The sequence below is a fragment of the Pantherophis guttatus genome, chromosome 18, assembly GCF_059756535.1.
Source record: "Pantherophis guttatus breed Tessera chromosome 18, ASM5975653v1, whole genome shotgun sequence".
Classification (NCBI taxonomy): domain Eukaryota; kingdom Metazoa; phylum Chordata; class Lepidosauria; order Squamata; family Colubridae; genus Pantherophis; species Pantherophis guttatus.
In genome coordinates this window covers 538,295-552,710 of record NC_142080.1, presented here as the reverse complement: position 1 = coordinate 552,710, position 14,416 = coordinate 538,295, and the positions used below count along the sequence as shown (strand labels likewise).

General features: G+C 53.4%; 1 protein-coding gene across 1 annotated transcript; it reads right to left on the bottom strand.

Annotated features, from left to right (window-relative positions):
• Positions 1-7,388: 7,388 nt before the first annotated feature.
• On the bottom strand, positions 7,389-13,667 carry ECM1 (extracellular matrix protein 1). The gene is made up of 6 exons (XM_034425039.3): positions 12,985-13,667; positions 11,385-11,507; positions 10,278-10,612; positions 9,270-9,490; positions 8,602-8,689; positions 7,389-8,389 (listed from the first exon to the last, which is right to left on the bottom strand). The coding sequence occupies exons 1-6, from the start codon at positions 13,079-13,081 to the stop codon at positions 8,192-8,194; spliced, it is 1,062 nt and encodes a 353-aa protein (XP_034280930.2). The 5' UTR covers positions 13,082-13,667; the 3' UTR covers positions 7,389-8,191.
• Positions 13,668-14,416: the final 749 nt, after the last annotated feature.

Here is a 14,416-nt window from a genome sequence, read left to right as displayed (position 1 = left end):
CCCGCAGTTCCTTTCCTTCGCCCTTCTCCACCACAATTCCATGTTTTGGGAGCCCAGCTGAGTTTTGGCAATGCAGACCCGTACTTGTGGGCAGGGAGGGACGAGGGGTGGATAAGCTTTGGGGTTGCTGGTGACCCACACACGGCCGCATAATTGCAAAGTTTAAAAAAACCCCAGAACCTCAGTGGCCTGTCAGAGAAGTCGGGGCCCAAAGGAACAGGTGGCTGAGAAGGGAGGGAAGGACGCAAAACACATTTTCTCTGTTCTGGAAGTTGAATAATAATAATAATAATAATATTTAGGAATACCTGGAGATCAAATTCAAAAGGACAGAAACACCTGGATGAGAGAAGAGAGGATGAGCTGGCAGACGGAGGCAGCCTCTCGTTCTGCCCAAAGTTGGCATGTGATCCATTTTAGCAGATTGGACATCTTGCCAAGTTTTGATCACCATTCTAGCTTCCTCAAGGCACAAAGTCGGCCAAAACCCCCAATGAATTCCTGACTGGTGTCTCATTCTTCGAAGGACCTGGTATAAGCGGAAGGCCGTTTCTGCCACAAATCCAGAACGAGACGCTTTGGCCTCAGGGCAGAGTGGGGATGGGGAGGTCATCTGCACGCACCCACAAGCCCTTCCCTCTCGCTTCAAGACCTGGCACGAAAAGAGGCCGGCGCCAGCAAAGCCCAGAAAATCCCCTTCCCTCGGGATTGGTGACTCACGCCATCTCTATTTCCTTCGGATGGGAAGTCAGAAATGGGCTAAGATTAGGCTCCGGGGCACAAAGAGTATCGGTGGGTGGCATTCGCGCCAATTAAAGGCACCCCTTTATCTGACAGCTGGCTTGCCCCTTTGGGAGCCTGGAGCCGCTCCTGAACATCCAGGGAAAAGGAGCAGCACTTTGCATGCGCTCTGGTTCAGAGTTTGGGATGCCAAGCACCTTGTGAGGCTGACCAACCTCCAGCCCTTTGCGGCCTCGGCTGCGTGGGGGGTGCCAGGGACTGATCCACACCCACCTGCCTGCCAAACAGGTGCTTGGCCCCAATCCCTCCCGCTGCCGGAGCAGATGCCCTGGGCTCCATCTGCCTGGCTTCCTGCCATCTCCTTATTTTGAGACCAGACCCAGAGCTGACTCGTAAATGTTTTTGCAACTTATTTGAGCTGGTTGCTTAGTTGGGTTTATTTTTGTCTGCTTTGTTTCTTAGCTAAAAAAAAAGGGGAAAGGAAAGCCGTGACTTTTCTCGTACGAGGTTCTATTTTTGGTGCATTTATTGCAGTAGGTGGTGGGGCATTGGGGGGGGACACGACACGGGGTGGCCTCAGGATCCCCAAATTCAGGAAGGGTCCTGCTTCCGATCTGCTTGTTTGCTGGATCCCCAAAACTGGGCCCAAAAAGATCCCAAATTCAGGTGCAGAAAATAGATTCGATTTCTAGGGGAAAAGTTCAACTCTCTTGTTCTAAAACTAGGTGTTTTTTTTTTTCCAAAGGGGAAAAAAAAAGACCTCCTCTGTGCAGGAGTGAGGATAACAATCTGATTTTTTTTCACTGGGCTATTTCAGCAGCGAATTCCCCCAGCAACCTCTTCAAACTTGGCTTTTCCTGTGCAGCACTTCTAAAGGAACTTGAGGAGGAGATAAACATCAAAGCTGCTTTACCCAGAGAGAAAACTTGGGGGAACTTGGAAGGACAACAAGTAGGAGATGAAAACAGGTTGGGGCCTTTTCTACCACCAGGAAATCCACTTTGCCTTCCGGCAGTGAGACTGATCAGAAGCCAAACTCTTTGCCCACTTGGGCCTCTCAGCCATTCAGGCCACCGGATTTTTCTGGCTGCTCTCAGCACCCTCAAAGGGGAGGCTTAATCCCCGCCAGGCTTCCTCGTGCCAGGCATTGGACCCTCAAAATTTCTCGGTCTGCCCATTCTTAGAATGCCAGGGACTAGGAACTTGAGGGCTCTGTAAAATATTTAAGGTAGCCACCCATTTGTAAGCACGGACATTTTGATGTGATCCCTGTGGATGTACATAGAGGATTTTTGCACTCATTAAAGCTTCCAAAGAAATAAGGGATTCCATCCATTTTTTTAAAAAAAGGTAAATTAAACCCTGTAATTGAGAGGAAAATGTTCTCTTGGAATATTTAGACAATCTGCCCCCTAAGCATATGCAGAATCCCTTTGGCACCAAGCCAGAAGCTCAAATGGAGGAATATTGAGCCCTGTGAAATGTAAAAGAAAACAATTTCCTATTAATAATATTGGTCTGCAGCAGTGGTGGGTTTCAATTTTTTTTTACTGCCGGTTCTGTGGGTGTGGCTTGGTGGGCGTGGCAGGGGAAGGATACTGCAAAATCCCCATTCCCTCCGGATCAGCTGGGACTCGGGAGGCTGAGAATAGATGGGGGTGGGGCCAGTCAGAAATTTTACTACCGGTTCTCCGAACGACTCAAAATTTCTGCTTCCGGTTCTTCAGAACTGGTCAGAACCTGCTGAAACCCACATCTGGTCTGCAGTGAATGAGATGCAGATCATCTCAAATGTTTTTCCTTTGTCTTGTTTCCTCTTTTTTCTTTTCTTCTTTGAATTTCTTTCCTTTTGCTTGGATTTTTTTCAGGCTACCAGTTCCCTGGTTTTTGGTCACCCCTCCCTCTCCTCACTTTCTAGGAAAGGGAATTCTTTCAAGGCATGGCAGTTTATTAAAAACATCCCCTTAAAAAGGAGCAAGAATAAAATGTATAATTTTCCACATTGCTACACTGTTTTTTTTGTTTTTTGTTTTGCCCTAATGATGACAAACAGCCCTTTCCTCCTCATTTTCATTGTTAGGTCAATCTTTCTGCAATAAGAGGAAATTAAAGAGCGTAAGTTCAAAAAAGAACAGAGGCCTTCTTAGAGTTTCATTTTAATTTTTTATGGTGGCTAAATCACTCTGATTAGCAATCCCAGAAAATAAAAATTAAAAATAAACCAGAAGTACATTCCTGATTGCCAGATGAAATTAAACATCTGTTTTATCCTGCTTTTTTCCACAGACAGTTACAGATTTATTAGATCTAATATTTACATTTAGTAGAAAAGCAACCTTTGATTTAACAGTAATTGTGGGGCTGAGGCTCTGTTATTCCAGAATGTTTGTTAAATTGCAAATTACCTCTTTCTGGCTGGTTTAAATTATGTCAGTTACTGCTTTAGCTTCTTTTTGGTATTTTTATCCTCTCAAATTCTCTGGCTGTTAAAAGCAACCTCAGAGAAACAGCAGCCCACAACCTGACCACCAACACAACTGAATTCACAAATGTACTTTTCTCTAGACCCTGCGACTTTCCAAGCATTCAACGCTACACCATCAGGTCTAGTAACCTGAACAGAAAGTAAATCAAATACATCTTAGCAGCCAAATAAAACCAGCAGGATTCCTAGCTTTATAGTTTAGAATTTTATAAGTGTATGTGGTGTGTTTTTTTCTGTCAATGTTTGTGACTGTAAATATTTCCCGGACTAAATATTTCAATTTAAACACTTTCGTGTTGCTGAGGTTTTTCCTTGTTGGCCGGCCAAATTCCAGCTGCCAAAAAAGCCATTTTCTCTCCCCTGGGTTTAAACAAGCCATTGCTTCTCCAGAACCGGAGCAAACCAGAACAACCCACACATTAATTTTCTCCAAGTGCTAATGAGGACAGCCGTTCCCCCGGCCGGAGCAGATCATTTCGGCCTGGCTTGGCAACACAAGACCCCAAGCGCTCCGTGCGGTTCAAAGAAAAACGCCAAAGGGCCACTTTGAAAGTCACCAACACACAAACAGGGACACACAAGCCGAGCATTGCAGGGCCTCTCTTCCTTTGGCAGCCAGAACTGGGGTGGGGTGGGGAGATTAGCCGCTCACTCGCTTGGAAAAAAAACCCTCCCTCCACCTTTCCATCCAATGTGACCTGGCAGAGACAGTGGTGAGGCCAGCCTAAAATGGAAAAACTTCGTGCGAGCGAATGTTGCGCTTCTGAAGCCAAACCCAGCAGAGAGGCAGTTCCAGACGCCGCTTTGTTAAAGGGGGGAAAGGGTGGGGTGGATGATCCGTGTAAACAAGGGGGCGGGGGGGGCTTACTCTCCAAATCTCGGTGCAAGGAAGAAAAATAACTTTTTTCTCCTGTTCTGCCACCCTTTGCCCCATCGCTGGTGCCCTGACTGCACCGCACAGTACAGCTAAGGAAGCCGAACAACTCAAACAGCCTAGAAAAGATTTTAAAAATCCCGTTTTAAATCACTGAATGGAAACCGCATTCAGTCTGCAGGTTCACACAGACAAGCTTAAAACAACTGTGGCCTTCCTAACAGTTTCATCTTAGAATAACATTTCAACTCACAATAAGATGAAAAAGAGCCCTTTAAATAAACCAGGTTTTTTTCACCCACCGCCAACAATGAAGAGGCCTAATTTTCACTTTCATGCGTACCCCTACAGTGTTATTTTAAACTGAGGAAGATTTGCCCCCCCTCCACTGTATTTTTAAAGCCCCTCTCCGCCCTGTGAAACCCCACCCACCTCATTTCAAAACTGTTCCATCGCTTTTATCTATGATGCGAAAATTAAGTTTCCCACCTAAATCAAAATGACAAATTAAACTCGGCTTGTCCCCCCTCTGTGACTGCTCAGAAGCCCTTAAAAAAAAAAAAATTGTCAGTTTGCCATCTATCAGAACAAATTGGGGTGGGGGGGAGGAATTAATCCTACTATTTTTAACTGTCTGAGTTTGGCTCCTTAAAATAGATGATCACAACATCAATTAATCTATTTCATAACGTCTCATCTTGTTACCCAACGTCTCTGCTTGATTTATAATACCGCTCTTTGGATGGACGTTTAAATCTTCCTGAGATTATTGCTTCAAAGGTTATCAATTGCTTGCCGCAAAGCGCTTCCATTTTGTAGCCAACATGTAGATGTCCCTGGGCAGGGATATTTCTGCGTGAAATTTCAAAAATTTGCTACTGCGTAATTGTTCTTAAAGCAACTTATCAACAAATACAAGGCACACAGGAAGCCTGAACAAGGAGGATCAGAGGATCTAGTATAATTTTAATTGAATCCAAGCAAAATGACTTGATTTAAGGAGAATTACTGCCTCCGCTTCCATACAGAGAATCAGGGAAATTTTTGCAAGCGGGGAGGGGGGCACAGACGGTATTTCGTTGCGGCTGTTGTTGCAAAGACCCCTGGAGTCCACTAAACAAAAGGAAGATTTTGTTGGCTTTTCCCTCTGCTGTCCAGGAATTAACCTGGCAAAGCCCAGCTCCAAAGGCCTCTAATCCAGGCATTAGATGGCTTTCTGAATAGAAGCAGTTCTCAGCTGGGAGAGCAAAGCATTCTGTATATGGTCAGAGGCATTTCTCCCATTTAGTGATTTCTCTTCTGATGACGGAAGACACGGAAAACCAAGGAACGATATGGGACCATCTATTTTCCTGCCAGTATCTTCAGTCCACACAGAGTTGGCCGAGCCTCCAAGATCACTTGCATTTTCCATGCTCTGGGGCCAGGATACACACACACACAGATCCTGGGGTTTAAACCCCTCCCCTTCCAGGCTCCTGGGATCCAGGTGAGAACCTCCCTGCCTCCAGCAATCAATGGCCGATGAGACCCTCCGCCTCAAGGGCGCCCAGAGGGAGGCACCGGCGGGCCAGCCAGAGCTGCCGTGAGGGGCTCTGCCGCCCCCTCCTCCCCATTCAGAAGATCCTTCCTGGAAAAACACATAAAAACCGGAGCCCCATTTGAGCTGCTTCCAAGCCGCGTCTCCTGGAAAGGGAAGCCAAGCAACACAGAGGAGGAGGCAGCCAAGACCTCAACATTTGGACTCCTCACTGAGCACACGTGTTTTAAGAGCCAGATTTTGAGGCTGGGGGGGAGTCCCCATGGGAGGCTGTGTATGCCCACTGTTTGGGGCAATGCCTTCCCAGCACAAATTCAACGGAGCCCCTTCTTGGCAGAGGGTGGACCCCTGGGGACCTCCATTAAACTCTCCAATCGGTGGGCAGAAATTTGTAGCGCCAGGAGCCAGGAAGGGTGAAGCCAAAAGACAATCCCCCCCCCACCGCAAAAAACACCCCCGCCTCTCAACTTGGAGCACCCCCCTCGCCCCTTAATCCAAGGAGTTGGACTCCTTCAAGGCTGCTCCTTGCTGGGGATCAGCACGAGGGCGAAAATTGGGGGGTGAGATGTGGGGCCTGAACTTTCCCCCCCCCACTCCATCTCTAGACCTCCTCCTCGACCCAAATGGAGGGGGCAGGTGCCAAGTTGACCCCTAACCTGCTGGCCCCAGATACAGCCAGGAGCCCATGGATGCCAGAGAAGACGCTGCTGCTCAATATATCGGGTGGAGGTTGGTGCCTACGAGACCCTCAGAGCCAGGTAAGATGGGCTGGAGATCCTTAAGAGGCACCAGAGCAGGTGAAGGAGGCTCCATGGCCTATTTTTGCTCTTCCTGGCGGTGTGGGGAGAGCAGTCTCCCCAAAAAGCATCTTTTTTAAAAAACCTGGACTCTTCCTCTCCCTTTCAACCAAGGTCAGAGACACACCCAGCCTGCAAGGGCCCCCCCTTTCCCTGGCCCTTGGCCCCCAAAGCCGCTTTCCTTGCCCCAGTGAGCCTTGCAGCTGGACCAGTCGAGGGTGGAGGGTTAAAAGGGCCCCTGATTCCCCTTTCTTGTTCGGGACGTCGCCTGCCAAGCCTCAGCCACAGGGATGTTTGCCTTAAGGAGGGCGCCTGCCAGCTTCTCCCCCTGCGTCCCTCTCTCTGTCCCGCCATTCCCGATCCAGAGCCCGCCGGCCATTGGCCAAACCCCAACCTCTCCCGGAGAACAGCAGGCCGAGTGTGAGCTCACCAACAGAGGATCTTGTGATATCCTCACGGGAACCAGCCCTTTCCTCTCTTCCGGCTCTAGTGAAATTCCTCCACCCCCACCCCAAATACGGATCCTGAAGTTCCAGAGGGGCTCTGGCCCCACAGGTCATCTGCCCCCCTGGCCTGCGTTTGGACACCCATCAGCCAAGGATGAGGCTCCCCCCCCCCCGGTCTCCCCTTAATCGATTTCTGGTTCTCTTTGAGAGACTGGGGTTCCAAGTCTGCCCCAAGGAGCTTGGATTGGGGGTGGGGGCAATGGTGAAATTCAATTTTTCTTACTACCGGTTTTGTGGGTGTGTCTTGGTGGGCGTGGCAGGGGAAGGATACTGCAAAATCTCCATTCCCACCCCACTCCTGGGGCCAGCCAGAGGTGGTATTTGCCGGTTCCCCGAACTACTCAAAATTTCTGCTACCGGTTCTCCAGAACCTGTCAGAGCCTGCTGGATTTCAGCCCTGAGTGGGGGGAGGCGGGGGAAAGGATCACAACAAGACAAAGTTGCATTGTTTTTCCAAAAAGTGGTTTATTTATCGAACCCTTTGCCTCTGGCACGAGGCCATGTCATCGCTTTCTCCCAAGGCATTTGTTACAAGCAGAGAGTCTAGGATTGGTCACCAGGCAGATATGCAGCTGGGTAGAGCAAGATGCCAATCGGCCGCCACCACCTGCCTTTAGGGCTGGCAAGAGCCATTCTGGAGGCTGCTACGCCCTTCTTTGTTTGGGAGGCACGGCGGGGAGGGGGCTGCAGTTTGGAAGCTCAGCCAAAATCAGTTTCTTTCTCCAATTCACGGGGCTTCCGTTCCTGGCCCTCTCTTTCAAACAGCAAAGCTGGATCCCAAAGGTAGTCAATCCCTTTAGATAGACAAGCCACGGCCGATCTTTCTGCAGGGATCCACTAGGGGACAGAGAGGCGTCCAGGATCTGGAGCAGCCCACAGTTGAGAGGCAGCGACGTTCCCTGGGCCAAGCCAGGGGAGGTCTGTGGGATACAGCCAGAGCCCCCTTTTCTGTCCTCCCAGATGCCTACAAACCCCACCAAGTGCTCTCCAGCAGCAAAGCCAAGAAGGAGCTGCAGAATCCCCTCCCCCCCAGCTCGGCTGGCTGTGACCGGCCTGCGGCTTCTGTCAAGGAATTAAAGTGCGTGAATGGAGCCTCTCGAGGGAGACCCTCTTTGATTATAAAGTCCATGAAGGGAGAGGGTTTCTGGTCCTACCCCCAGATTTGGGGAGGGAGCCAGCCAAAGGGAAGGAGAGGCAGGGACGGGCTGGGGGGGCTTTGAGGAGGGCAGGATCAGGCCCCGGGAGGGTTCAGGAGGCCGTCTGGGTGGGAAGCACGATTTCTTCCTCCTCCTCTTCTTGCTCCCTGCGGAGGAGGGAGACGCGTCCCAGGTAGCTGCGGTCGAAGCAGTCGTTGCGGGTGGCCTCCTCCGTCTGGGCGCAGCATTTCTGGGGGTCCTTCCAGGCGCGCCTCTGGGAGCTGCAGAAAGCGGTGATGAACTGCGATTTCTGGGGGAGAAGAAAAGAGGATTGAGGGGTCAAACCGAGCTCCTTCACATCCGGCCCTTTGAAAGCAGCTGCTTCACTTCATCGCTTCCGATCCCACTCAAGGGCTCCGGATCAACCCGCTTGGGGTGGAAAACAGGCTCTTGGGAGCCCCCCCCCCTCCCTCAGGAGAGAAGATATGTCCTCCCCCCACCCTCCCCAGATGGGAGACTCACCACTCCTTGGGCGCAGAGGGTCCGTTCGCTCTCTGGCAGTTTGCAACAGGACTCTGTGATGTTCTGGACTAAAGCCGGGCTGGGCTTCCTGCACAAAAGGAGGAAAGCCACACTCAGCGTTTGGGAAAGCGGGGAGGTCTGCCAGCCCCTCCAATCTCCCAAAACAATTCTGGCTTAGTGCTTAGATGCATTTTACTTTGCAGCCACAAGAGGGCGACGTAGGTCAGCAAATCTGACCTCTTGCATTGAATTGCTGTAATTTATAGGAACCCATCAATTAGACCCCACCCCCCACCCCCATGTTTGAAGGGCTCTTTTGGGAGATCCTGAAAATGTGCCAGCTATACATTTATTCTATTGGTATCCTAACCGGTTGGCATAAATGGCACACCCTTGCTCCACAGGATGCCTTCCAGATGGCTTGGACTACCACCCCCATCACTCCCTGCCAGAAGAGCCCAGCCCAGGTGAAGAGGAAGAGCTTCAGAGAAGGTCCCCCTAAGTGCTCAGGCTCCCAAGGGGAGGGAGAAGCTCTTCCTGGCAGCTCCAACCCAACCGCCCAATATTTTTTACAGATTAACAGAGTTGGAAGGGCCCTTGGAGGTCATCTAGTCCAACCCCTCCCCCCCGCCCAAGAAGACCCTAGGATGTGGGAGAGAACTACTCACTGCTTGGCCTGGCTTGATGCTTGGCTGCAAATGGAGTCCAGGATGGTGGTGGTGAGGTTGGCCAGGTCCAGCGATGCCCCCTCGCCCTCGTACTTGGGGAAGGGCGCTTGGCTAGCGAAGCAGCTGAGACGGGCCTCGCGGGGGCCTGCACGGCAGCAGTGGAAGGGCCGTGTCTTGGTCGAAAACTCCTGCTTGCAAAACCGGGCCAGGCATTTTTCCCACTGGAAAAGGGGGAGGGGAGGAAAGAAACAAGGAAAAGAGATTAGCCACCAGGGGAGGGGGAGGAGACTCCCCCTGTGCGAAGGACCAGGAAGGATCTGCATTAAAAGGTGGGAAGACTCAGGGGACGAAAGGCTAAATAGGGGTGGGCAATTATGACCCCTTTACGACCTGTGGGCTTCAATTCCCAGAATTCCCCAGCCAGCATGGCTGGCTCAGGGATTCTGGGAGTTCCAGGTACTCCCAGGTAAAGCAGCCATATTTGCCCACCCAGGGCTCAAAGGTTCCCAGGTAAGACAGCACGAACCAATTGTCCCAGCCGGTTTCACAGCTCAGGTAAACATGTAAATATTTTGTGGGGTTTTTTAATTAGACGTTCCGCAGAAAGATACGGGGGTGTGTAAAGTCAGCACCAGAGACCCAGCCGAGTTGCGACACTTGACCTCACAAGACCCGCAGTGGCCCACTCGGTTCGGCCTTCCAGGTGAGACTTCTGGGTGGATTCGGCCCTCTCTCCGAGATGGGGGGGATGGGACGGAGCAGGAGGAGGAGGTGCAATCCAACCGGCCGTTATTTTAAGATGTATTTAGTGGAGAAGGGATGAGTGACTCCTGAATAACTCAGTGACTTTTTTTTAAGGCCGAGAGCAAAGTTTCCAGTTGCTTCCCACACCTGGCCATGAGGGTCCAGGAGAGTTTGGGGTGAGCCTGGTCGAAAGGAGGCCCTTGCAGAGCATTGCCAGAGTGACACCAAGGCACAAACGCACCCAGGGCGCAGGGGCTCACTCACCTCGTTGGAGGCGCAGGGCAGCTTCTGGTCCTCGGCCAGCTGGCAGCAGCGGGTGAACTGGAGCTCCAGCTTGTTCAGGGCCTCCCCCTGGCGCGAGAGGTGGCTGAAGCTGGTCTGGGGCAGGTTCCAGGGCCCGTAGCTGTGCTTCTTCCGCCCCGCAGCACAAAGGGCCCCCAGGTTGCTGAGGGAGGGGCGGCCTGGCGGGAAGTCTTCCAGCTTGTAGAAGGGGGCCTTGCGGCTGCAGCCCACCTCCCTGCAAGGGGGCCCTCTCCCTCTGGGCTGCAGGGGCACCGACTGGGGCTCCCCGTGGACCAGGATGGGGAGCTCCTCTTGCCCTAAACAAGGAGGGAAAGGGGAGAGGGGTTATAAAGGGGGGGCCCCAAAGCGCTCCCTTATTCCGGCTGGTTCAGAAAACCAACACAACACCCAACAAGCTGCTTGCTGGCTGCATCCAGGAAGGTTCCTCTTGTTCCTGGACCTAATTTTTCTTTGCTTCTCTTTTGCTCTTCAGTTGGTTCCTTTGCAGGGAAGGGGGCTCTCAGGGGCTGCCCTTTGCTTTCCCCCCACCAATCTTCCAGCCCTTCCTGTTGTGGGAGTGGGACACCAAGTTCCCCTGCAGCAGGGCTCTGCAACCTTCAACACTCAAAGAGCCATTTGGACCATTTCCCACAGAAAAGAAAACACCGGGAGCCACAAAACCCTTCCCGTGCCTGACTATTTCTCGAGCGGCCACAAAACTAGCAAATGTAGTTGAATTAAACGTTCTGTTTTCTTCTGAAACTTTTCTTTTCTTGGATTTATCCATGGTTGAAAAGCTCAGTAAATTGCATGCCGCCGGGTGTCGCACATTGGCGGTCGTGACGCATATTTTGAGTGACAGGGAGCCGCAGCAGAGGGGTGAAAGAGCCACATGCGGCTCCAGAGCCACAGGTTGCTGACCCCTGCCCTGCAGAATGAGGGCCTTGGTGAGCCCTGAGGATGTTGGACTTAGCTCGGTCCAAACAATGGGTCTCTCTCTCTCTCCGTGTGAGGCTCCTCCATCTGGGTTTGGGTCTGACTGTCATCTAAGCCCCAAAGTGCCTCCCCGCCCCTCCTCAGCAGCCTCACCGTCTTCCAGATTCTCCTGAATCTTCTGCATCAGGAACTCCCGTGAAATCGCATCCGGAAGAACGTCGTGTTGAGAGATCTCGACTGGGAACTGGGCTAGTGGGGGCTGATCGTCTTCATTGGCTGGAAAAGGAAGAGGAAGTGGAGGTTAAACGTGGATTGGGCCCAGAAACACACCTCTTCTGATAAACCATGGTTTGTTTAACTGTGGTTTCCCAGTTAACTCACAACCGGCTGAGTCAGCTGTTGATCAATCACATTGTGGTCCAACCAAACATATAACCTGCACTAAATCATGGCTTGATTGTAGTTCGTTCCATTCACTTTTTGTGGAAGTAGAGCTTTCAGGCTGGACAGCTGAAGACCCCCCCCAGGAGAACAGAAGGAGCCCCCTCCCCAGTGCTGAGTTCTGGATGATGGGAGGTGTGGAGAGCAGCAGTTCAGGGAGACAGGAAACTCCTTGGCCTGACCTGCACCCACTGTCTCCTCTCTGCCAGCTCAGCCCCGGATGTTCCCCCCCACCCCAAAATGCAAAGAGATTCAGGCGGAAGTAAACTGGCTCTGCTACGAAACCTAAATCTGCACCTGAGGGATTACTCATGGTGAGGTTTCCAGTGAATGACACAGCAACTCAGCCCAAATCATCACAATCGCAACAGCTCAGCGGTTCCTGGCCTGGCCTCTTGGCAGAGCTGACCCAGTTTTTTTTTTTTTTTGGGGGGGGGGGGGTGTTCCAGCAGCCCAAAGGAGAGCTGTTTCCCTGGCTCCCCTTCCCCTGAATGGGCATCTTAGGCTTCCTTTCTCCATCACTGAGCTGGAGGCAATCAGACGCCAGGAGGGAGGGACAGGCTGGTGGCCAATGGGCTCCTTCCCTCCCTCTGTGGGGGAGGGGGGGGCTCAAACGGCAGGACTGGCAGTTGCCATTGGGGGGGTCACTTGAATACCCTTTGATCTCTTCCATCCATCCAAGTCACCCTTTCTAGCCTCAGCACAAGGGCAGACCCACCAGTCTCCCCACACTGAAATGTGGCCCAGTCACTGGACTACCCCCCCCCCATGCTCCTTCTCCCTCTTTCTCTGGAGGATGGAGGGGCCCTGAGCCACCACTGGCAAACTCTGTGGCCCCCTCCTTCCCTTGAGCCCCAGGAAGGGCCCACTGCAGCCACTTTCCCACCCCTTTAGCCAGTCCTGGGCCAGCAGAAGCCTCGCCCCCCTTTCCTGGAGGATGGAAAAGTCCGCTGGCCAAACAATTTGGCTGCCATAACCAACACAGAAGGGACTTTTCCCTCGCTCTTTGCCCCGGGCGCCATGCAAGGGCCAGCAAGCAGGGCATTCAACAAACTTTAGGGAGACAGGGGGCGGGGGGAGGCATCGCTCTCTCTCTCGCTCTCTCTCCCGGCCCCACAACAGCAGCCCCAGGGCCGGGGAAGCGCCCAGAGCGGACCCAGCTGCTCTCAGGTCGCCCAAGCTAGCCGGGAGGACAGGAGCGGGGACCCCCGAGGGGCGCCTTTCGCCCGGACCCTCCCTCCGGCCACCACCCTCCGGGGGCTGCGCAAGGAGAGCTGCGGGGACCTCCCGCTCTCCCACCTGGCGGACCTACCTGGCGGCGGAGCCTGGCTGGCCGAGAGAGCCCAGGCGGGCCAGGCGGCGAGGCAGCCGAGGCAGAGGCAGAGCCAGACGGCGGTCATGGTGGGCATCGCTCCGGGGCTGCTTCTTGCTCGCTTCGGGACTGGATTGCTACCGCCGCGGCTCCGGCCCTTTTATGCCCAGCCGCTCGGCTGAGACGCCGCCTCCGCGGAAGGCAGGACCCGCCCGGCCGCCTCCCCGCCTCCCGCACGACGGGACGGGACGGGCCTGGAGCAGCGCCCCTTCCCCCCTCCCCCCTTGCTACGCACCCCGGAATCCGCTTACAGGGCAAGAAAAAAGGAGAAGCGGCGGCGGCCGAAAAAAACCCACACCCGGAGTTGGTTGCGACACCACAGCGGCCCGTTGCCTAATCCGGGATTTTGGGGGGGGGGAGAGGCAGCAGTTTCACGCAGCAAGGCCGGATGGATAGAGCCCCTCCTCCTTTATCTCTCCCCCTTGCTTCAGGGGATGGGAGCTCTTGGGAGTCCCTAGAAGCCCCTTTCGTGCCCCCCCTCCCCACAAGCCCCATAGCTCCGAGCACAGCGCGGGGGTCTGAAAAGGCATCCCGGCCGTCGGAAGGAGCGATCCCGAAGTAGATTCGGCGCCAGGTTGAGAATTGGGCTGCCTGTCCCCGGTAGGAGCGGAGCCAGATAAGCCTCCGAAGAAGGGGGCGGGTGGGGAGGGGGGTCTTTGGCCGCATCAAAGCAGGCGGAAAGAGCTGCCCCTGGCCCCGAGCCCGACGGGCTTCGTGTCTCCTGCTGGGGCTTCCTTTGAGGGGGGCAACCCCAAAATTGCCGTGTTTGGAAGAGATCTGTTTCTGCGTCCCACAGCAATAGATCCCTCGGGATCTATTAGATTACCAACCGAGGCCTGTTTTCAACCAGATTAACAGGAACCCAGAGTTTGCTGTGCTGCAGATGTTCCCCACATTGTGGGAATGAGCATCCGGCCTCTGGCTGAAAGGGCTCTGGGGTTGGGTGCAGAATCTGATGGCCCATGTAGTCCAGGCTGTGTTTCCAGGAATAATAGGTGGGTAGAAATCTCTCAGGAAGGGCCCCTTTAGGCAGCTGATGTAGATGCCCAGGGACCGGTTCTTCCTTTTGAGGGCCAGCCCTCCTAACCAACATTGGGAGGGCTTCAGGCAGCCTTTCGCTCCTGGGGAGGACCTGGACCAAATCGTGATGTTTCCTTGGAAACACTTTTAAAAAAACGGCAGGCCAGGCTGAAGACTTCTAGGGGGGGAAAGTGGGGTCATGGCCTCTCCAGAGGTTGGTCGTTTTGAAATGCTGTCAGCTGAAACCGCAGTCCCTTGCTCAAGCGGGGGGGGGTTCGTCCTCCTCCCAACCCCTCCCGAACCCTGACCCCCAAGCGGTGGGCCTTTGCCGGAGGGCATGTGTGACCCGTGT

Coding starts and splice junctions, on each gene's coding strand:
- ECM1 (XM_034425039.3), bottom strand. CDS start 13,081: ATGCCCACCATGACCGCCGTCTGGCTCTGCCTCTGCCTCGGCTGCCTC. Junction 10,613..11,384: donor TCAGGAGAATCTGGAAGACG/GTGAGGCTGCTG, acceptor CTCCTTGTTTAG/GGCAAGAGGAGCTCCCCATC. Junction 8,690..9,269: donor GCATCAAGCCAGGCCAAGCA/GTGAGTAGTTCT, acceptor CCTTTTGTGCAG/GAAGCCCAGCCCGGCTTTAG.